At 35.1% G+C, this 25,793-nt stretch overlaps 1 protein-coding gene across 1 annotated transcript in view; it reads left to right on the plus strand.

Annotated features, from left to right (window-relative positions):
* Positions 1 to 25,793, plus strand: part of parp8 (poly (ADP-ribose) polymerase family, member 8) — a 101,717-nt gene that overhangs the window by 42,910 nt on the left and 33,014 nt on the right. Inside the window, exons 5-7 of the mRNA XM_088910887.1 lie at positions 3,696 to 3,763; positions 5,706 to 5,774; positions 14,118 to 14,212. Of these exons, the coding sequence (XP_088767013.1) occupies positions 3,696 to 3,763; positions 5,706 to 5,774; positions 14,118 to 14,212 (232 nt within the window). The remainder of the gene's footprint in view (positions 1 to 3,695; positions 3,764 to 5,705; positions 5,775 to 14,117; positions 14,213 to 25,793) is intronic.

Below are 25,793 nucleotides of genomic sequence, written 5' to 3' on the forward strand. Positions count from 1 at the left end.
CACTTGTAAGAACGTTCCAATGTTAATGTGATACGGAAGAAATTATTAATAACCTTTTAAAGCTGAAGCTGTTAACTCTACTTCGCACCTGCATGTCGAGATCACGGCACTCTGTGAAGCATACCAGCCAAGATTTTGAAATTTTAAAAAACAAATCAAACCTTGTTTTGGGTGACAACGTCATGATTGTTACGCAAGGAAGTGAAACACGACAGTTTGTTACAATTCTGATCAGGAAAAGAAAAAAGTTGCACTTTGTATTTATTTGTGGTTGCTGTGGTTGCACCCTTTGCAATGGGTGGATAATTAACTTCCCAATTGCTTTGTCAGTCTGTCTGTGGGGGGGCATCTCCTTGACATCTGACACTCCTCCATATGCTTAAGTGAAAAATTTATAAAACCGCCAGTGTATACGCCATATTTATAATTGATTTAATTTGTCATCGCACTTCAAACTTGCATCACAAAGAAAATAAAAATGGTTGTAAAGTTCTCTAAAGCCTTCTCAGTCAAAAATTGAGAATTCACGTAGGGAGCTGCGTCCGCATGCGTAGGCTTCAAAAGATCAACTAAAGAGGGAAGAGAAACGCTTTCAGAGAAAACAGTGCTTCAGGTGTGAAGAATACAGAGCTCGAATTCAATTGCAGACTAAACCTGTCCCCACACACCCTCCCCCCACTGTGATTGGAATATACACAAACAAAGCACTGAAAGCTTTACAGTATATGGTTAGGTGTTTCGCAGATTTAGAGATAGTAATTCTGGATTTATGAACTCGCTTACACATGATATTAGCTTTATTCAAAATAAGGTTTTTGAAAATGGAACCAGGTACTGGATGTTATTTATCTAAATGTTGCAAAATTTTCACATATTGCAATGTTTAAAATACCTGTGGCTTGAAGGTTCTGTATCATTTTTGGTGGAGGTATTGACATCTGAAGCATTGTGTCTCAAAAATAGGAGTTTAAATAAGAAAGCTTTATTTAAATGAGCAGAAAATCACCTTGCTTTTACAAGCGGCTCTGTTAAGGAGAGTTTGTTAACACACCGCACCCGTTTGAATGGGGGGGTGGGTTGGGCAGAGTGATGAAGACTGAAATAAATGACAGAAGCACTACCAGCTTTTTTCGCTTTCCCCTGGTGTGAGATGATAATGCGCCGGCTGGCACGAAACATTCCCTCCCATTTTTGTGTCCGAATCAAAGCAGGTGAGAGAGAGTGGGAAGAGAAACAGACAGAAAAAAGTGAATCCTGTCTTAATTTCAAATTATATTTTACCTTCATTTTTTTTACTTTATAAGTTTGTATTTTACTTACTTTCAGATAGTCAGATTCAACGTATATTTGAACAAAGTCTTGTAAATTAATGTTTTTACAAGATGTCAAAGAAGTGCAACAAATTATTACATTGCAAATTTTTATAATATTGATTACCAATAGTTTATGCTAACACCTGACAACTTCCATATTTAGATGTAAATAAAATATTGAACTAAGTGTGATATCCAGAAAAAATAATCGAGAATAGTCTGTGGTATTTGTATAGACGAAACATTTCTATCTTTTTTAATTAGAAGCTGCAGAACGGTGTTTATGGTTAGTGGGCGGTGCACTATCTTGTCAGCAACCTGCTGATCTGCTTAACACCAGTGAAAAACATGATTGTTTTCTGTATGGAATGCGTGTTGCATTTACAAAATTAAAGCGTTTAAAATGTTTAATTAAAAAGTTTAAAAGAAATTACAGCTTACACTAAGACTCTAAGCTGATCGCGGGGAAGAAAAATCACCCATTTTTCATGCATAAAAAGTGTTTTTAACTAAACCTGTTTTTATGGATTTTAAAGTTATGCAATGTCTAATTTAGGTAGGCACATGTTATTGTTTCTTATTTTTGATTTTCTTTATAATTGAAAGAATCAGTCAGCTATCGTTCCATACAATATGTTACATTTTTATGTTTCTGAGAGACTTCTGAACATTTGATGCATAAAAATGTAGCCTAATGCCTTCTCACGTTATGAGCTCACTTACATATGGGACCTACTTTATTCAAACTATGGTTTCTAAAAATGCGACCAGGTACTAGATATTGTTTAAATAAAAGCTGTGAACTTAAAATAAACTGGTTTGAAGGCTCTGTCATTTGTTGGCAGAGTTATTAACATCTGAAGCATCCTTTCTCAAGTTTAAGAAAGCGAAGGTCGTGAGAACAGCGACAAAAGACCCTGAACAACATCCAGTTTGAAATGTATTGTTATTAATAATTTAATATTGTTAATAATGATCAGATACGTTATTATAGTTCGGTGCCATTTTTAATATCGTTTTGTTATTTTCAATTATGATTGTAATATATTGTAACGAAACGGCCGACATACATGTTGTATGTCGGGGGCAGCGCAAAGATGTCACCGCCCTCCCCCGCACATGACAGGGATGTTGGCTGCCTGGGGTAGAGAAGGCTTTCTTCAGCTCAGTGGGCAACACCCCTGTTGAGCGATGCCGGAGACCCGGATTCAAGACCATGCGGTGAGGGACAAACTGGGGGAGGAATGGCGAGGGCACAAGCCTAAGAACTTGCATTCGCTACAGTTTCATTTTCAGACTTGTTGTAAAGGCTTGTCTTGAATTGGGATGCAGTATTTTTTAATTGGATTGAACCAGTTGAACTGTTTTTTACTCCCATTGTTGCGAGTATTTATATTTGCTCATTTATATTTTCAATATATTTATTGAACACATTGTGATATATAAAAAAAATGTCAATATAATGTACATAATGTTTGCTACTTTCTTTAAAAAAATAACCTTTTGTGTTGTAAGAGAAACATGCGCCTTGAGTGGGAATCGAACACTGGCCGTTGGGTTTAACGGTATGCATCTAATCCTCAAAGGCCCTGACAAAGTCGGTGTAGCAAAGTACTTCAAACAGCTGGATAACATCAACAACATAAGTTAGATGCATACTCCTCTTGTTTGGAACAGGTCTTATATTCTTATAGCCAAAGCTAAATTTAAAGGCCGTTTTACAAATATTCGTATTTACACTACCCATAAAAATATACTTGGAAATAATTCTAGTTTAAAAAATACAAAGATTAACATTATATATACCGTTTACTCTTGTAAAATAAAATAGAATGTTTAGGTTAACATTTTGTTTAAAAATATTTCAAAGCTAAACTTCTCTGTAAGTTTCTGTAATTGTGATGTTTTCTCTTAGAGTGTATTGTAAATAGAGAGTGTCTACACAAGTAAAAAGATATATGTTCAATAAAGTTATACTCTAAAGGTTCATTGTGATATTTTTTTTTCTAAAAGGTAAAATTTATTTTAGAAGTTTCTTGTTTAATTATATATTCTTTCTAGGGAATAACCAGGTGGCAGCTTGTCTGGCTTGCGGGCTGTAGGGAATTAATAAAATGTGATGTAACATTGATTCTCAGTGGTAAACTGTTTTTCAAAATACATTTTTTTATAAAACTTGGTGTTTTTGAAACAAGTGTGTACGATAATCTGTCTTATTTTTGTTATCTGGTATTAAAGCAATAAATAACCAATGGTATTAGTGAATACTCCTAAGATCATATTTATATTGATCAAAAGGTCTTTGGATATGAATTAAGTGGATTTTAAAATAATTTTAATGAGAGACCTACTCCTTTCATGTTTGCACTTTTTTTTTCACAGAAATTAGAATAAGCAATGATGCCACCAGCTGCCTATCCATCAAACTGAAGCAGAATGATAGGACCCAGGTGAGAAAACTGACCTGTACAGTAGTTCTGTAAGACACACAGATATGATCACTGTCTGGAAGGCTGTGAATCCCCAATGAAATGAATACACCCATACCTCTTTTTACAAATTTACTTTTTATTAAAATTCAATATTACAAAGCATGTGAACTGTTACCCACATTTTAAATAACAAAAGCCAACTTCAAAACTATAAAGAAGCGGTACGAAGAAAAATTTCTACCATCCGTCAAATGGTAGAGAGTGAAGAGGAAGGTGTCATATGACTTGTTTGATATTGAGTGTTCGCATCACATTGTACTAACTAGTATGGGTGAGAGCTAGCACAGAGCCTACAGAATGGCAGGAGAGACATCTGATACAGTTCACTGCATCTTGCTAAGTGTGTTGTTCTCTGTTGTGTGCACTCTTAGTTTTTTTTATATTTTTATATTATACAAAATGTATATTTTATATTTGTGGTTTAGCCTTTATCATAGAACCTAAAGGCGTTAAGAAAATGAAATTTGTGAGAGTGTGTGTAATTATACAAAAGCAAATGAAGTGGTTACTGCACAGTACTTAGGTATGATTAATGATTTAGGTAAGCAGTGTTTTTTATTACTAAAAACAGAAATGACAATATGAATGTTATTATTGTTTCTTTTTTCAAATAAAAAGTGTATGCTTTTTTACTAGTCATAGTAGGAGTGTCATTTTGGGGAGTTTGGAAAGATTGTAATTTTTCTCCATAAAAAATAATGGAAAGAGGTCTTTTTTACAAATATTCACTATACAAAGGGGTTTTGGGGAGCTAATTATGTTTGTAAAAAGAGGTACAGGTGTTATACATCTTAAGAGAAAGGCAATGTCTGGTTGACCTAAAGAGCATGAGATTCTTGTCACCTCTCCTGGTCAGTGTAATCTTTAGATCTCAATCCTATTGAAAAAAATGGGAAACATGGAGCTCAGTGTCACACCTAATTACCATCACCACAGCTTTGCATGAAGATGGTCTTGCAGGAAGAATGGGATGCGATTGAGCCGTAAATATTTCCGAACCTTGTGAAATATGTGCCATGTTATGTTCAAGCTGTACCTCTCAGGCAGAGACCAGCTCTTCATCTTACATATACTACTATACGGAAATATTATAGAACACTATGTTCCACTGGAGAAGACCCATAATGTTCAAAGTAGTGTTCAAAGTAGCAAGTGGTATGTCCTTTGTGTGCTGTGCCATTGGAAAGAATTCTAATGTACAAGAACTTACAAGAAGCAGCAGACCTGAGTAATGTGTCAATTTAGACAGTCTTCAGGATTTGCAGAGAGTGGCTAGCGAATAAAACACCAACACAGTTATGGACACATAAAACTATTGAACCAAATTGACAGATGGCATAATTTATGTCTTATGAAAAAATACTGAGTGATCCTGTTTCCCCACAGTCATCTCTGAAAATCTAGAGGAACTGATGCTGTGACTTGTTCTGTCTGAAATAAACTGACCCTCTCTTGGGGTATTTAATTGGCTTTTTTTGAGCAGTTTACAATAACTATTAGCCTCCCTCGAAATGTGTGTATTATAACATTGTTTTCTTTTAATATATACATATGAATTGATGTCTTACTTTCTCTGACAACATACAAACAGTACAGTAATTGTGAAGTATTGGTTTTCCAGTATATTTCAGATTAAAATCCTAATCAGCTGTTAACTGAAAAGCTTGAACTCCACTTTCCTTTTGGAATTTTAGTTGGTGTTATTATTTCTGTTGAATGTTAACATTCTCTATTTCTTACCATTTACTTGAAGTCATAACTTAAAGTACCAAAATAAATGAAGAAGGCAAATAATTGAATCTCTATATATTATTAATATGTTTAACAATTATGTTCTGCATTTTATCTCTGATATTTATTAGATCTGTGTGGGAGTTAATAACTTATGTTTGTCTTTTAGTGCCATAATGCCATAGAGGAAGACTCTGAAGGGGACAATGACTCAGAAGAATTTTATTATGGTGGTCAGGTGAGTGGGCTGAGGATCAACTCACATCTAACCTCACTCTTATGACTGTGACTTTGTAATAGTGTGTGGTTGCTGCACACACATCAAGCTTATTAAAAACGAAGAGTTTATTTTTTGGCTTATAATCTTTAATTGTTTAATAGCATTCGCGCTTTGTAGTTAAACCTATAGTGGTCAGATGATTTATTTGATAAAATATCCAAAATAAATAAATACTTAGTTGACTCCAATTTTAGCATCCATATTAATGAAGGACAAAAACTTGGAAATGCCTGGATAAATGATTGTCACCAAGTATTAAAAGCAAGAGCTTCCACAAAGTTGTGGCTTACTTGATAATTATTAAGCAAATAACATTCCAGCATGCTTAGGATGTAAAATGCTGTATTAAAGGACAAGTCTAGCTGCCTGCTATATAATTAAGGCTGCAAGTGGTGTGATTGCTACTGTATTCCAATCAACAAGACCACTCAACTTGCGGATGTTTCATGAACGGTGGTTTCTAAGGTAATGTCATTATCATTTCTTGTGATGTCATTTCTCTTGGAGATCCATAATAATTATTATTGATAATTATTATTAATATCACTAATTATTATTAAGTATTATGGATCTCCAAAAGAAAATAATGATCAGCAAAGGGCAGCAGTGGGTATACTGCAGTGCATACTCCAGGATCATAATATCCATTTATTAATTAGATGTGCAAGGCAAAACAGGCAAGCAACCACAATGAAATTAACTGCAAACTTCAGTCTAGGGTGCAAGCAGCCAATTTTTCAAAAACAGTCAGTCAAGAACCCCACAGAGAATGCCACATGGATAGTCTTATGATCAGAGGCAAGCGGCCAGGATAGTCCCAAAAATGAATCGGACTGAAGACAGCAGTGAGGCAGATCTTCTTCCTTTGTTCTCAGTGTGCACAACGGGAGTTTTATAAGCCACAGGAATCTCAAAGAATATGAGCAAGCATTTGTTATTAAAGAAACATTTAGATGGGGGTGGCTGGCTAAGTATTCCCCACCTCTAACTTTCCAACCCTTAATTGATTAATGAATTGCAAATGCAGTAATTGATTATTATTTAGAGAAGTGTGTTTGCATCTCCCTTGAATCTTCCTACCTTTTCCCCCCTTGGAGAAGTGAAAAAAAGGGGTAGTTTTTGTGTGAGCAGTAAGAATTAGATCGGTCTCCAATACCGTACTATAACCAGAAAAGTTGCTGTTTCAGCCTTAAAGAGAGAATATTGGCAAACGATTGCTTTTTCTTAAATGAAAGCTTTAACTGGCATGTCATAATAGCTCATAGCATTCAAAATATTTTTAATTTTAATATACATTCAATTTCTATCTACATTCTGCATATACCTACTTTGTAATGTGCACTTAAAATATATCATGTATGAATGTAAAAAAAGACTTTTCTAAAGAGTTTATGTAAGTAATGCAATAATCATGAGAAAGCTAAAAATAGTTAAAAGTCTGGTTTGGTAAATGTTTGGTGTTTGTTAGTTTGCCATATGTTATTCACACTTCACTGATCACACTTCACTAAATCATTAATGAAATACCTCAGCCCTGGAAGAACTTTTTCAAACAGCGCAATTGTTCGTTTAGGATATGGTGATCAAAAGAAGTGGTGATGTCACACCCTAAAATAGAGTTAAATAAAGTAATAATATAAATAAAAAAATAAAGTTATATTTTGGGAGGTGTTGGGTCAACATCACAGAGCTGTATGACAGACGAAATGTGAAAAAAGATTCGGTGACACAAGTTATGAGTTATACCATATCTGACCAACATATTTCCAGTATTTGCTTTTAAATATTGCTCTCCTTTGTACACGTATTGTATTAGTATTTAAACTAGATATACACTTAAAATAAAATAATGTGTATACTATATTGACATTTATATTAATTTTATGTATCATACTAAGGGTGGGGATGCATGTTTTGCATTGGAATACCAGTATTCTCTGTGTGTTTGCATTAGTAGTAAAATGATATCTGTTTGCCATATCTTAATGTAACCACATTCTAAAATACAATTAGATATTACTGTATTTAAATAAAATTTCTGAAAGTCATCTTTTAAACAACATTGGTTTGAAAGAAAACAAAACCACAGGAGCATCTATAAAAATATGTCCAGTCCACACACATGGAACCTCTATAGAAACTCCTGATGTTCTAATTTGGTGACAAAGAAAAAGTAAAACAGCCTATAGCAGCGGACTAACTCAGAGTAGCTTACAAAGGTACAGAGGCTTCATTCTAACATAACTGTATCTAACAGTTAAAACAGAACAAACACATTACAATGTTTTCTCACCGTAAGAATTTACAGTGTTAATTCAGATGCAAGTAAATCCAAGAAACATCATGGAACAGATAACAAAGCTGTTTTTATATAACTGACTGACTAATCTTTTTTTGTAAAACAGCCCTACATTTGTTTTTAATATTAATTTAATATTTAAATGAGATGTATAAAATTATTAAATATGTCAATATAGTATACAAAGTTAATTTTGTTACAGGAGAAAATTATATCTCCATTAGGCTGGGCATGGGCTGGGATTCAAACCCAGGCGTTTCACGTGACAGGCCAGAATTCTTACACTGAACCACCAATGCCTCATACTGAGAGGGTTACAGTACATGACCGTAAGTCATTCTCTGAGTCATAAAAAACTACAGATTATCTTTTTTTTAACATATTGCTTTTAAATACAACATGTTTCTAAAGCCACTATGTATATTTCCCAATCAAATAAAATTTCTAATGACTATTTATACACAAATACAAATAATTCTATATACTATATTTAATGAAAAGAAAACAAAAGGATCAGTTAGTGTTACTGTACGATATGACTAGCTCAGGAAAGCACTAATGGATTTATACACATTTTTATTATTAAATAAAAATTTGGTGGTTTTACAAAGTAGTGCAGTCCTGTGTCAGATAATTTGAAAAAATAAAAAGATGTTGGCCGTTACCATGCGGTGTAATGTGGCAAGTTCTTTGTGGTATGGCGCATTATGCTTAGAGCATTCTGAATAGCTGCATCTGTAAAAGTACAGGTTGGTATAGTTCTGAATATTTGTCTAATGCAGTGTTGGAAGATTTCACAGTACCTCCTACAGATCAATAGCCACATTGCTGTTGTACCTGGTCTATTGTTATAGAAGCTGTTTTCCTTCCCTGTTCCTTAATTTATAGGAATCTACTGTTCATATCAGAACAGCTTAAATTTATGTATAAAAAATGATTAATATGAGGTAAGAAATATTAGAATGTGCAAATTGTTGGGCTTGAGAATTTGAATGCATTGTCTTATGCATTACTAGCACAATGCTAGCCTCGGGCTTTTATCTGTTTTTTAAGGCCCAGGAGTTATTTATGTTGTACAGTAATTCTGTGTGTAAAGAAATGTTTCCTGTGTTCTACTCTAGACCTGTTTAAACTTGTCACCCATTGGTTCTCCCTGGGCCTAGTGTTTATATTGAATTTTGACAAGTAACTGCAGGTCACCTACTGTAGGATGTTCAGGAGTTTATGCATTTCAGCCAAATCAGAATTACCTGATTTTGTTCTGCACTGACGAGATGTAATTCTTTTAACTGACCCTCAAATAACACATTCTGTTTATTATATTATTACAAGTAGCAGAGTTGACCTTTGCTATACTTTTTCAATCATAATAGTGAGATGATCAAAGCTAAAAACAGTATTTTATTTATGACTTGGTTTATAATCCAAACATTACTTTCCTTGATTTATTTTACTTTTTATAACCTAACATTCTATTTGCCTTCCTAGTGCTTTTTTACATTTTGGAGATAGTTTATGTCTGGTACAAGTCAAAGGTCAAAAAGGTCAAGCAGATTGCATCCTGATTCATTTTAATCATCTACCTATGTTATTTTCTTTACTACTCTAAATTTTGTGTTGCTTTAAAATCTTAAAATGTAAGATGATTACAATTGGTATGTCAAGGCATAACATTTATGTAAATTGGGTACAAATTGCATCCAAAGTATGACCCGTGGGCTGCACCACCAGTAAACTGATATTAGTTACTTTTTTTGAAAGTGTAAGAAAATTGTATTACAAGCAATGTTCCCTCTAATTTGTAATGGCCTGTGTGTGCAAAAATTTCAAGTTGTGCAAATTTTTTCTCAGTGACAAAAACTTGTGCGCACTAAATTGAGTGTATGTAAAATTGTAAACCCGAAATTATTTGTGTTAATGTAGTCATCCTCATATAAGTATAGAGATCCAACAAGCCCAGTCATAGAGACTGAGTGTCGAGCGAGCATGAGCAGTGAGGTACGAGACTACGAGAGCATACAGTAGACATCGATTATCAAGTAGCAATAATAATGCACACAGCCAGGTTGGGCCTTTCGCAGCCAGTCTCATGGGGTCAATTCAATTTAGCAGTTTTCAATTGACGACCGTGTTTGTTTTATTATTATAATTTTTTTTTAAATTGTGTGCGGTTCAATTTCCTATGCGCACTGATTTCATAACCTGTGTGCGCGCACACACGCTAACAGCTTAGAGGGAACATTGATTACAAGTACTCCTGTTATTCTCTGCTTTTGCTCTGTATAAAATAAAGATGTTCAAGTTGGGGAGCCATGTTAGTGTGCATTAGCTGCATAGGAACAAGTTAAGCTTACTTCTATGCTGAAAATAGAAGAAATGCTTTTACTTGCTCATTAGATAAAGAACTTTCATAGATTTGAGATTGATTTTGCCTTCCTCGAAACTGAGGGTATTTCCTGTTATATTGATGTTAACTCCTTAATATTGATTATGTGAAATTCATGAAGCTGAGAATAGAGTAATTTTTTTAAGTAAGAATTCAGCGCTGATAATTTAGACTAAATGAACAAAAAACATAGCATTATTCCTTCTTAACATAGTCCAATACGTTTGGAGCTTGTGCCTGCTTGTTCAGGTCTGGGCTATGTAATAATTTTTTGAAGTGGAGTGACATACTGTAAACAGGGCCCTTTTAAAAATGCCAGGAGTGGCAAGTTGAAAGAAGGCTTTTGCCAGCATACAACACTTAGGCCCTTATTATTGAATAAATGCATGCACTGCAACTGCTACTTGACAATAACCATAATCACACTATAAAGCAAAAATCTCAATTAAATATAGTTTAAACTATGCTATGCAGAATCACCCCAGAGCTACAGTACTGGAACTAGAATAAAAAAAATAGAATAAAATTATGTCAATATACTGTATGCTTAATGATGATTTATTTTTTTAAATAACTGCTTAGTGAAGATTTTGTTTCTCTCTCAAGTTCTATGGGTGCTCTAAAGAGATAAATGTGAAAGCAAGTGCTGTTCATTTTTGGAAGAATCCTAAGTATTTGAATATGGTTTAGTCCTATGTCATCTTTCCCCCATTGGCATTTAGTAAGATATGATAGGGAATCCTAAGCCTTTGCTACAGTTTGTCAGGATAGCAAAAGGTAAGAGTCCAAGTTTGATGTTACCCACATGGGCTTGCTATCTAAACAGAGTGTGAAAAAAGTCTGTATATGTGAACCCCCAACTGACATCACGTATCCATCTCTTATGTTATGTAAAGACTCTGCAGAGTTACTGACTTTACTATCTTCTCATCCTGTTTTTGATTTCAGCAATTCCTATAGCAATATGTGGCAAGTGACTGCTGATTTAATAAATTTAAATCAATTTAAAGTGATGGACTGCTTTCAGTTTGTAACAGTAACAGGTTTTTCCACTGGTATCTACTCATTTCTTCTATTTCTCCTGAGACTCTTAAATTTAATAGCTTGGACTATGTTTTATCAGTACTTATTTGCAAAAAGTATCCTTTAAAAACTTTACCTTAACTTCCACGCACAAGATATTTAAAAAAATATCTAAGCATGTGAAGTGGTACTGTAGGTAATGTGTATCTCCCTATATATGAATATAGATGATTATATATACAGTATGTAACTATATCATTTACATAATATACATTATTAACTCTGTAAATCAGATTTAGGCAATTTAATTTAGGGAAATTGCTTTGTGGTTTTTGAAGATCACATTTCAGTTTTATATAAAGATACAACATTAGCTTTATTTTTCTGAAATTAAAGTTGATTGTCAAAGTGCAGCAAATACATTATGTCATTGTTTTGGTCAGTGATCTGTTAAAGTGATCTTTTTTACGGTGCATATATTTGGAGCAAACAGACCAATCACCTTAAATTTCTGTAATGGAGACAGATTTTGAATAGCAGGTGCAATACATTGCAAAAATATAATGTGCAAAAGTTTACCTATGGAAACTTGCAATATTAAGGTATACAGAAAGCACATTAATAATTGTCTTTCTGAATGCAATTAAGACTTTTGGTATCATGGTGAATTACCCTAAATAATCCAGAATCTGAAAAAGCCCAACAGAGAACTTATTATACAGCTATTTTTTTTAGAATTCTTGCTGATTAGAGTTTTCTGTGACTCATTTTTCACTGTCTTTCATCATGAAAAATGACAGTTTTCCCATACCTAGCAGGAGAGGAAAAACAATGATTACTGCAGTATGAACAAAGGTCTAAGATGCGTATGTGTGTGTTTATGTTGCACAGTATATGCAGTACACAGGATGCTTAATAAAGTTAATGAAAAGCAATGGTATAATGAAAACTAAATACTGTACTCCATGATCCTCTCTGTATGTGTAGTAGATCTAATTTATACATTCTGCAGCTTACCCATAAATTATTCATTATATTATTAACTATTCATTTCTTTGAACAGGCCAACACCAAAATATTTCCCAAAGCCAAAAGGGGACAGCACTTCCATATATTTGGATTAATCAATATAATTAACAGAAAACAGCTGTCCAAAATAAACAGAAGGATTGGGGTGCTTTGGATTTAGAAGATTGTGTGTGTGTTTCTAAATGTGAAAATTACTTGATGGCTTGAAGGAATGTTTTAAAGACTTCAACCTTTATGTAGTGCTTGCAATAACATATAGATGTGAAATTGTACTCTGAATCCAATGTATGTATAAAATACAGTAGATTAAATACATCTATACTCACAGAAAATTTGTATGATCCACAAAGCATGGAATGTTGTAAAATGAACGTGTAAGAACCTAGTTAGAGTATTCAGTTCTGCTGTAACACATTTCCACAGTGCAAATTTTATAGAACACAATTTATTAATAATTGTATTGTTCTTTTTTTACAATGCAGGCATGAATTAGAGTATAAACAATAATGCAGAATCTAGTCACAGTAAACTGGACCATGTTTCTGCCTAAGATTGTCAGTCTTTATTCAGCTTGTATACATATCTCACATGTTATCATGGACTGTGATATACCACATCTATTTTTTTGTCTTGTGCAGTAATTGATTTATTGATTAAAATAACGAGTGGCAAGGATGTGAAGCATTCTGGTGGTGGTAGTGGTACTGAAGAAAAGGATAGTCATTACTGTGCAACAAAAATGTGATGTGAAAAAGTGGTGTGAGAGGAGCGAGAGAATATGGATTCATTTGCACAGCTGGATGTGCAGAGTCCATGCTGCGGACTGTTCTTGCCAACAGTGACAAAATTAAGGAATACTGTGCTTGTGCAATGCAGTCGATGAAATTTAATGGATTTTATAAAATAGCATTTTAAATAACAGCAATGTACCAAATTGTTAATCATGATAGTCTCATCATCTTCCCTTTAACCTCCTAATTCCCGCTGTATCAATGCTTATTATGATGTGAGCTTTCTGGAACATAAGGTTCTTCAGCAATGCAGCTATAGTGTTACAGCAGAACTGACTATGTGTGACATCGTCGTGAAAGTGGAGAGACTAAAATTTCAAGGGGCTGGATATGTAGCACGAAAAACAGATCATTGATAGTTCAAGACAATGCCAAACCAGATCCTACTAGAACAAAAATGACCAATAAGATCTGTAGTAAGATGGCAAGATGTAATCAGTACATTAAGAGTCTTGTCCAGCAGTGCATCAATAAAGGCTGTGATGGTGGTTTCTGTATTGTATATAGATGGATATAGGTGGTAAATAAATGTTGCACTTTGAATAACTGTAATATCTGCACTGATGTTGTAGCTCTATACAATCTTTGTGCATTTTTACAAATGAGGCTAAGAATGCTTTAAACTTATCTGTTCTCTGTGCTGTATATAGCCTAAAAACAATTCATGCTCTGTTTAAGCTTACTAAAACACTGTTATTGTTTTAATCCTCTGCTTGGACAGGAAGTGCATGTAGAAACGTCATCAATCATCTCATCCCCCGTCTCTTTTCCAGGTTAACTATGATGGAGAACTCCACAAGCATCCACAGCTTGAGGCTGATTTAGCAGCAGTGAGAGAAATATATGGATCTCATGCAGTATCTCTCAGGTACAAAAAAAGTAAAAGTTTTGTCTTCTCTCTAAAACTTCTGCTAAGAGAATATTTTTTTTCTTAAACCAATTGATTGTAAATGTTACTGATGTTTAAGACCTATTCAATAAATAGTGTTATTTGAATGAATTAATTTTATGTGGTTGCTATTTATTTGTTCAAAGTAATTTTTAAAGTATTTTAAGAATATTTAAGTATATAAGAATATTTTAAAGAATAAAGAAGCAATAATTGCAAATGTGCAGTTAGTACTTCATCATTGCACCATAATAAACATACTTTTAGTCATTATTTGTACAACAAAATAGAGTGACATGGTTTGTCCCTAAAATATAGCTTTTTTTATTGCATCAGTTTCTTATACTGTATATACTAATATACACCTATAAGTCCCATAAATCTTAATAATTGGAGGAAGATAGTACTAATTTGTATTAGTGATAAATGCTTTTTGAATTAGTCAGTTGGCAGTGTTGTAAAAATAAGAATGTAATAGACTCTGACAAACAGCTATGGTTGGTAAAGTCTTTCATGGACTTCTGAGTTTTTCAAACAGTAAGTGTAAAGTGTAGACTGATCTCAATAGCCCAGGAGGTGCAAGTTTGAGACTTGCTTCATGTTACTAGCTAATGGTGAGTGTGATTCCCCAAGCAGTGGCACACAATTGGAAGAGCATCACCAGGGGTAGAGCTGAGAGTAGCTGGCCATAAAGGATTTGCTGGATGAGTAACAAGGAACATGTCATCTGTCTTCATTCTCCACCTGTGGGACAGCATAAGGATTATTGGTGTGAGCTAAAGACATAAACAATTGATGTGTATAAAATGAAACCTGCTAAAAAAATATTAGAACATATCCTTGCATGTAAAGTACAGTACATGTATAATTTATTCACATTAAATAACATTAATGTATATATCAAATAAGCACATAAGCATTTCACAGTGCTTCTAGAACTGTTCGAAATGAACATTTCTGAGGTTAAAATAGTGTGTTCCATGCATTGTTTTAAGCTTTAATGCACTTTTGGAAAATAAATTACTCTTTTATAACAAGTGCTATTTAATTAAACATGATATGCATGATTAAGTTTTGTGCCAAGGTTATTTTACAATACTCACAATTGTGAGAGGCATTAAAATACAAAAAATGTGTTTGGTTCTAATACTCATTTGTTGCATTTATAACACCTCTCAGTATTATAGATGCATTCATATTTTACAATGAAATGTAACAATCAGGTCAAACTTAATTAATACCTCTAGAAAATATAATTTTAATTATGTCCTATTCACTTATTTTGCAGGGACTGAATTGTAAGAAATAGAATAAAACACAACACACCAGCCTTGGGATTTGCTTGAATTGTTTGGATTCATGCTGCACTTACTGAATAATGAACTAAGTGAATGAAAATGATTGTGCAAATTATTTTTTTAAAATCATGGTCACTTGCAGGCTCACTATGCTACTCCCCAGTCGGGTACTGTGCTGTGCCAAAAGACCGAGTTCTCCACCACAGCAGAATTCTACACTTCTGTAATATGCTTGTTGCACTGAGCCTCGTCACGTATACAGTATAGACTAGTGGGAAATCATACAGACTGTGTAATTGTATGGACCCAATGACAGGGCCAACAGAATGGAAATGTTTATAAAAATGAGTTGGTTTTATAGCATGTGACATTTAAAAATAACTACTAAAATTATTTAAAATTGATACATTGGTGTTCCCAGTAACTTCAAAGATTAAATACTGAGATTGACAGGAAGTTGTGGAAAAACTCACCTTGTATGACCTTATCTAGTACAGTGTGTTAAGAAAGATGATGAGGAACGAATGTACAAAAATAGATGACAGTTCTGCCACAGACTACTGCCCATGCATAACATGAATGTCTGATTGCTCACTACTGCATATACTGTACCGTATATATATATTTGTATTTGGGAAAACAATATCCCTTCCTGACCTGTCTGTGTTAAGATACTATAACATAAGTAGGATTACTTTCACTGTTTCTTCATGCAAACAACTTATATCAAAGAATTTAGTTTAAAGCGCTATCTTTTGTGGCCTTTGAACAATGTTCACCACCTTTCAGGTATTTTTCAGATATATTCCACTCTTGTCACCCTTATTAAGGAGGAGTATTATCTCCTTTACCCTTTTCTTAAACTGTCACATTTCATAAACAAGGCATTTTAGGGACAACCTTTTTGTGTGTCAGGTCATATACAGTACTTGTATGAACATAACAGCAGTTACAAATAAGAGGTGGCTGGTTGATAATCTTGCTCATTTCGTAATTAGTAGCTAATTCAATAAAGGGTCTCTTCCTGCCATTTCTTGAAAGAAGTTAGCATATCAGATTCAACAATATGGCTGGGTGGTTTGTTCCATACTCCTACAACTCTCTGGGGTAAATATGTGCCTCCTATTTTCAGTTTTGTTCAGAATGAAAGCCTGTTGCACTCTGCCGTGTTGTCTTACACACCCAGATATCATACTGAATGTACTGAATTATAGGTTATATTATATTATAGAATTATATTATGTCATACTGAATTATAGGTATGTTGCTGAAAAAAGCAATGAAACTATTAATAAGTGATAAGTGAATCTAAAAAACTGTTTACTCTAGATTGTGTTTACTGTTTTGTTACAAGTCTCAGGCAGAGGTGGAAGTAACAGGTAGCATTACTGTTTCTGTTAAATTAGGGAAAATAAAGATGATGCAGAATAGAGTTAGCTGTGGCTTCTGGTCTTCCTCATTTAATTTTGAGGTAAAACACATGGTAACATTTGACTGTATACCTGTGGCAACATTCTAACCAGCTGTCAAACTCTAGTACTACAGTTTGCTGTTTCTAATGGAAGTACTGTATATTGAGTTTTTAACCATGGCTGTGTGTCCCTTAAACAACATATTGAAGAAAATAAATAAGACCAAAAGCTACAGATAACTGTATCCTTTGTCTTTATATTGATTGTCCCATAATATAGACATGGCAGAAAAAAGCAATGAAATTATTAGTTGACAAAAGAATGTAAAAAACTGCTTGCTCTTGCTAGCTGGGAAAGGTACCGAGTTTCAGCATAGCTCTCTGCTGTGACTGCTGTGAATAATGATGTAGAATGTGATAACCTGCTTTTATATTCCTGTGCAGACAGCCAACAGCATTTTCTCTCATACTACATTGCTGTGATGGATGAACAGGCTTCTAGCCTTTCTCTTTGGCTGTCTTCCCGTGTGTAGCCACTGATTTATGGGTTGCAGAACACAGAACCTGCCATAACACCACTACTCTCCCAGCTCTGTGCAGAAAGTCCACTGAGGTCATCTTTGCCACTATGATTACCATCATGCTAGTTACTAAACAGACGGAACTAAAATGTTGTTTAGCCTCTAAGCTTTCAGTTAAACCTTTTATCTTAATCCGTCATCTTCCAGCAGGGAATTTGTCTGTAAAATGTGCCAAATTAACACCAGAAAGCAATCTGCTAAACTTTAGGACCTTGGTCATTTTTAATATCTCACTGAGCCAGTGCATCCTTCCAGTTGTAAAAAAAAAGTGATATAATGTACTTTTCATCTCATCAAACTCACTGTGGTGATGCATCTGCACCCATGGTGTAGTTTAATGTCCTGATTTAATGAAAAGATTTAATACCTTGATATTGACATCAGGGCAGGAGTTCTGCTCAATCTTGGGTAATCAAAGTACAACACTATTTCTCTCTGAAACAAAGGATGTCAAAATGTATTTCAAATCAACCATATTTTATGTTGCAAACAATGATTTTGCATATTTTATTTTAATAACATTAGAACAATTACAAATGAGAAATGTTTAGATAGAGCACCATGCAATTCTGAGGTCTTGTTATGGCAATGTCTCTCTCTTTCCTAGCATTAATCCCGCATCAGCAGGGTCCGCTTGTCGGCACACCAGCCTCCATTTGGTGGTTTGAACCAAATCTTTGAGCTGACGTTGCCATTAAATGCGACCGAGAAATACTCCAACCGGCGCATCGCTCTGCCCGCCGTCGGAGTGGGAGGGGGGGGGTAGGAGAACAAAGTAATGTAGCCAATTCATAGAGGGGGATTATTAGGAGGCATGGGAAATTTGGCCAGGACGCCGGGGTTACACCCCTACTCTTTTCGAGAAACACCCTGGGATTTTTAATGACCACAGAGAGTCAGGACCTCGGTTTTACGTCTCATCCGAAGGACGGCGCTTATTTACAGTATAGTGTCCCCGTCACTATACTGGGGCATTAGGACCCACCTGGACCTCAGGGTGAGCGCCCCCTACTGGCCTCACTAACACCTCTTCCAGCAGCAACCTTAGTGTTTCCCAGGAGGTCTCCCATCCAGGTACTGACCAGGCTCACACCTGCTTAGCTTCAGTGGGTTGCCAGTTGTGAGTTGCTGGCCTTGTTATGGCAATATGATTTTGCAATATAAATTATCTGTTTTGGAATCAGATGGATGGGCAGGGATTATAAAATGCAAATAAGTTTAGAAAAGCAAAATATTGACAGCTTGGGTTCTTCTTCTGTTGACTTATTTGTCTACATGTACAGTATTTATATAAGAATATCTTATATGCTTTAGTATGAATATATGTAATATTAGTTTCTTATGTTTCTTTTCTGATAATAAAACACTTCTGCAGCAAAAAAGAACTCAACATTTTACAATTTAGGGAGTAGAATTTAAGAACAGAAACAGTTACAGTTTGACTATATCATAGTGACCTAATGGAAAGGAATAGTTACTCTGAGCTACAATTTCAAATATCAGTGAAACATAGTGGGATTCTTCATTTAGGTTTCATGCTTGATTACACTAATCTTATTTTACCAGTTTTTGTTCCTTTTTTTAAGTGTATCATAGATCTTCATCATTCCATTCTTAGATACTAGTGTACAAACATTTTAGATGTTCAGCAATTACAGAATACAGAATGTTTCTTTTTTTACCAAAGTGTATTGCATGTGCATCTTAAGTATGTAAGTTTAAATAAAGGATATTTCATATATAGTACCACATCGTTCAAGATACTGCTGCTTGCAGTATTAAACCAGTGGCACTGGTTTCCTTCTCTTGCAGTTACTTTTTTTCAGTCTTCATAATGCACCTGAAAAGACACATCTTCATACCATCTTGGAGAATATTGCAATAAGATTCTTACAGATTACACTGAAAAAAAAATGCAAAACTTAAATATGTGTAAGGATTCATCTTTCAATGTTTGAGGAATTAAGGATATTAAGTGTAGTGCCTCCTCCTTTGCAGGACAGTCCTGAAAATGTTTTGGAAAATGTTGTTCTGATAATTGAAGAATTTAAATCTTCCTTCTTATATCCGGACGTTCTAAGACATGGTAATTTATCACTGTATTTTACTTTTATAAAAAAATAAATTCCCTTATCTTTGGCAAGCAAAGTGTTTTGCTGCTGGTGAAATGCCAGGAAGTCACAGAAATATGTTAGCTTCAGCAACTCAAATGTTATTACCTACAAAAACTTAGAAAGTAGAACACTAATAATGAGATCTTGACGATAAGAACTTAATATAATATTAGTTTAGTTTTATTATTCAATATGCTCTATATTTATTTTAACATACAGTATATTGTTTGTCATTGCCTTTGCTATTTAATTTTTTCATCTTCTATAGTACATGCACTGTTTTGATGTTATGCGCTAGGTATGTTTGGATTATTTTCAAGTAAGCAATTAATCCCTGGGTCTGATCATGTCTGTGTTTCGTCATGAAACATGCCTGTAAATTCCCAAGGCCAACAAACCTACAACTTCAGCTTTTTATGTTTCCTGGCATTACTTATTTAGTTCTAAGTTTTTATGATCAGAAACGGAGGGAGGATAAAGTCTAAAATATTACAATCTTGATCTAGCCTTTAGAATTCTATGTTACCAGGCAAAGACTCAACAGCAGATAAAATTTTGAGTTTATCTTAACAGGTGTATTGGATATATATAATAAAGGTACCCTGGATTTGTCCTTGTGTTACAGGGTTTAGCACAGCAAGCCTTATTAGATTATACACTTTGAACTTCAAATCTACAATATGCTGTCATTTGAACATTAATACATTTTCAGTCTGAAGTCCCCCATTATCTCATATGTCCTTTGTAACATAAGAATAGCTCAATCAATACTGATAGCTATTTAACAGGGGCTCGCAGAGTATGCCATACTACAGTGTTCTTCTTGTCTATAGGGTAGTCATCTTCAAGTCTTAACACTGTGTTAATAAAAAAGTCAAATTATTCGTTTTATTTTACAATACATAATCTGATAGTCAGTTCAAAAGGTGTGACAATTTTGTAAAGGCTACATTTCCAGAATTAGATACGGTATGGTCAGACTAGTACTCTAATTACGTTAGAAAGATATAAACCAGATTGCTTATTAAGTAGATCTTTCCTTTCTTTTTGCATTCCTGTTCATTGTGTTTGGAAAACACTTTGAATGTAGTGATATTAAGAGTGAAATAATTCTGTCATGACATTTAAACCATAAGCCAGCTGTTGACAACGTTCTAAGAGTTATTTGAGAGGGTGGGGAATGGCCTACGTAGAAATTAATTGAGACTTCTAAGCTGTGTTGAAAATAACTTAGATAGCAGCAATGTGTGCATCACTCCTACAGGTAATTTAACACTGATAGGCACAGAAAATAAATGAAAAATAGCATAGTGTGATGCCTCTTACTCGAGGAAGGAGAACAGAAAGTTTCCTTGTTGTTTTCTTCTTTACCCTTAGCAGCACTGGTCTAATATTTTGTGTGAATTAAATTGTCACAGGATACCTTCTCCCTCAGGACTTTACAGTGTAGAGAACCCTGTTACTTCTCAGTGGTTACTTCTCAGAATGCCACTTCTGACAGAAAAGTGTGCCGTCTTTGTGATAATTACCCTGTATAGTATTATTTTTTAGAGGATTTTACTTGAACACTCTTTTTCTTTAAATGATCAATTTGTAAACACTATACCATGATTTTAGATCAATTTAGAAAATTAATTGGTATTATGTAGCCAGGAATGGTCAGCTGTGGTCTTTTAGGAGGTGTATTTTTATTTCAAATAATATAATTTAATGTTTGTTTCCAGTGATGTCTTACCTACTATATTAAACAAAACCCATGGTTAATTCAACAATTCAACGTTATTTGTTATTATACTTCCACGGGTGCATAGTAAACTGAATAGTGTTTCTCATTAGTCACTCAGGTGGAGTATATAAATAGAACAGAAAACAAGACAATAGACAGTAACACAATAACAGTACAGTGTAATAACATAACAGTGTAATCAAAACTGTGGAAATATGCAAACAGAAAAGAAAACAACAGGACAAAAACAGTGCAAAAGTAATTAGGGGAACAGTGCAAAAATAATACGGTGATTAATAAATATTACAACTAGTACAGTTTTAAGTACAATTTCGGTTTACATTCAGTTGTCGTGTATGTAGTGGTGTTGGAGTACAGTCATTGTGGGTACAGGAAGAAGTGAGGAGAGATCATAGTATGATGGGAGGGAGTGGGGGCATCACCAGCTTGACGGCTCTGGGGAAGAAGCTATTTTGGAGTCTAGTTGTGTGCGACTGGAGCGTCCGGAACTTTCTGCCAGATGGTAGGGGGACAAACAAGTTATGACTGGGGTGAGTGGGGTCAGACATAATTTTAATGGCTTTTTTCAGACTTCTGGTGTTGTAGATTTCCTGGATGGATGGTAAGGCACTGCCGATGATGTGTTGAGCAGTTTTGACCACTCGCTGCAGACCCTTTTGGTCAGATGCGGTGCAGTTGCCGTACCAGACTCTGATACAGCTGGTCAGTATGCTCTCCACCGTACATCTGTAGAAGTTATTAAGGATCTGTGGATGCAGGCGTTTTTTCTTTAGCCTTCTCAGGAAGTACAGCCGCTGTTGTGCCTTCTTGATGAGTCTGGAGGTGTTGAGTGCCCATGTGAGGTCCTTAGAGATGTGAACACCTAGGAATCTGAAGTTATTCACCATCTCCACTGCAGACCCTTCGATGTAGATGGGGGAGTGGAATTTTCCTTGTCTCCTGAAGTCAACGATCAGCTCTTTGGTTTTGCTGATGTTGAGACATAGGTTGTTGGTTCGGCACCAGTCCGCAAGTTGTTTTACAGATGCAGCCATTCAAAATGCGTGAGGTATTTCGCGGCATACCCCGGTGGGCGTGTCACAGTATCACGCGGTATGACGCAGTTAACGTGGTGTCACGTGGTTAACTATCCGGCGTCGCCTTGTAAAACCGCCAGGGGGAGCTTAACCTCTCATGTACAGCATTTGAGCCTTTAATTTTGAACTGTGTATTACAGCATGTTAATCATCAGTCATTAAAATGTTGGTATATTTTATGAAAGCAAGATTGCTCAGTTGGACAAAAGTACACAACCTACCTTTATCAGAAATATTTATGCATCAAAGCCTTTACTGAAGATATTACTAATAGTATTAATAATGGATGACTTTAGACAAGCTTATCATTCAACTAGAGCTCAAAACATCACAAGGATCCTCAAGAGCACAGCAAAGAGTGTATTAAAAGACACTTGTATTTATCAACGCTTTCTTTTCCGTATACCAGATTTTATGGAACCACTTCAGAGGGGTGTCAGATTCCAGGAATCGGCACTTTAAAGGAAAAATACACACCGGTATTCCATTTCTCCCTAACGATTTTAAGCATCGAAGTATTTAACTAGCATGTGAAATAGCGTGTGAAAAAGTGGTAGTTTTAAGCTTTTCTGCTAATATAATATGGAATCGATATTGATTTAAATCGTGTTCTGATTTAAATCGCAAACGCGTGTTTAATTATATGTGTTTTTTAATCATAATCAGGCTAATGCAACATAAATTGATACAGTATCTTTGTCTTCTAAGCATCTTAATAAACTTTCAGCATAGCTTTCTACCCGTCAAGATTTATATTTCTTGGGATTTTGGGATCAAACGTGGAAGGATTAGATTATAATCGTTTTTATTTGTCAAATACGTGATTGTATTTCTGAATGTTATGTGACACCTACAGTAGTTCACTGCTTTAAATACATCGAATTAAGAAAGTTATGTGTAGCACTTTAGATCTTTTTTCTGAACCAGGGAAAATCTGATCATGTTTCTCTATAACAATAATAAAAAAAACTTTATTTTACATATCGCCTTTAAAAGTGGCATCTCAAAGCAATACAGTAGATCGAAAAACAGTTAAAAGGGACCAAATTAAATACCAGACAATCGCAAACGCATTTTCAATAAAATTATTTTATTCATTCAGCAGTTTGTGAGAGGAACATCCAGCAGGGAGAGACACACACACCGGTTTTCATTGACAAAATTGTTTTTTTTCAATTCCTTTTGTCTAACAGGAATGTTTTGTTTGTGGACAGACTGTTAGACAAGAGGAAAAGACCGCCTCCTCCTACGAAGCATTAATCGCGTATCTAAGGAAAATTGCAGTATACCTTTGTTCATGCACATCATTATACAGTACAGTATCTCAATTTGTATTTCGATAAAAAAAATCGTTTGCCCAGCCACTACTGTTGTTATTGTTTTTATCCTGTAAAGCGTTTTCTTTTTCTGCGTTTTCCATTTCCTTTTTCTGATCACTCGCTTTCTGGATACACATCTCACCTGTCCTGTTCTTTGTTTTCCTGGTTTGCTGATTATGCCTGCTGCGGTCCACTCCTACCCTCACACCTAAAGAATACTATTTTAAATTTCAGCCATATACTGAATGTTTAAGTTCCAAAATTAATATCGTTTATGGACTTCACACGCGTTGCAGTATGCTCCTATTCTTTTTATGCTCAGGCACTAAAATCTCCCTTCTGCTTTGTGTAAGGATGGTATCAAGAGCAATCTTAAGTGGTGAGAAAGCTGTGTTCAATGTATTTAAGGGACTCAAAAGTAAAAGAAGATGCTTCATATTGCTTGACTAATTTTAAAAACCAAGTTATAAATGCAGACGCTCCCTCGGTGCGCTGCTCTGGTGCGCCGGCTGTTACACAGTGCCTGTCTGCCGTAAGCGTTACAATATACATACCCAACACTGCTTGTACCCATCTGTCATGCAAATAAAACACCTTGAATTGAATTGAATTGAGGGGAGAGGGGGGGAATACTAAAGCCAATACTGGCTCAATACCCTCAATGGGCTTTGACGTGCTAATGCGTTGGTTTAACAGTCCGGGTGTGGCAGGCTTCCAATGTCAACTCGACTCGATTGGAAGACAATGAACGTATTTTAGCCCTAAATGAATTAATAGCAAACATGGTTTACATAAAATACATTTTTCCAAGAAAGTTTATAATAATACGATCTATAGTTGAAATCTGAGCCTACTTTAAAAATAAAGGAAAAGCATTTTCAGAGAGTAATCATGCTGTGTTTATGTAGAAAAAGCGATTAGGTTTACGAGCAATCTAATTACCTATTCGCTTAAAACGCTATTAAAAATTTACTCTGTTGCACACACACACACAATAGAAGCAGGCACCGCTGTCAGAAGGGAAGATATGTTCAAAATATCGCAAATATCGATCATGTTGCGATATTTTGAAATATAAAAGTCAATTGATTGTCCATAATATCGCTATTCTATTTTTTCGAAGAAATGTTTGTTAAAAGAAAAGTGCAGCACCAGCTGGATTCGAAAACACAACCTGTCAGCTGGTAGTCACGTCTACAAGACAGCTCACATGAACAGGCAGGCGAAACAGCCCTACACAGCCCTGTCGCAGCACACGAATACCGTTATTAAATTCTTTAGATACGCGATTCCATATTATATTCCCTTTTAATCAAATTCTAAAAGTATGCTTGTTGACTCCGGTATCGCGTTAGTTAAAGACTTCGAAGCTTAAAATGTTTAGGGAGAAATGGAATACTGGTGTGTATTTTTTTCTTTAAAGTACCAAGACCAGCTATACACTGTATGTTTATGTTCCAAAATTAATATCGTTTATGGCCTTCACACGCATTGCAGTATGCTCCTATTCTTTTTATGCTCAGCTACTAAGATTTCCCTTCAGTGGTAAAATTCAATACCTACAACGGGCACAGCAAAGACGTTTACTGTCTTTCCACGACAGACCAACGGACCACGAGTGCCCCTGTCGGTCAACCAATCACGTACTGCGGTGCCCCGCGTCATCTTGCGTCATACTGAGCGACGTCACCTGCGGTACGTGTCTGTAACGCGCACTTTGAATGGCTGCATCTGTATCTCCTCCCTGTCTCATCGTTGTCAGTGATCAGGCCCACGACTGTGGTATCGTCAGCATACTTGATGATGTTGTTTGTGCTGAATTTGGCAGTACAGCACAGAACTTGGCAGTCTTGAAGATTACATGTCTAGATTAAATAGAATGAGAACATTTACATCTTTCACCTCCAGTCCTCCATGTTCCCTTATGTCAGTAAACGTTGATACACAGTGTAAAGATAATGAACTTTCACATCAGTTTCAACATAATGTAAAGCTATAGAGATTGCATCCTCCG

This window comes from Atractosteus spatula, chromosome 3 (assembly GCF_055471065.1).
Source record: "Atractosteus spatula isolate fAtrSpa1 chromosome 3, fAtrSpa1.hap1, whole genome shotgun sequence".
In the NCBI taxonomy this organism is placed as follows: Eukaryota; Metazoa; Chordata; class Actinopteri; order Semionotiformes; family Lepisosteidae; genus Atractosteus; species Atractosteus spatula.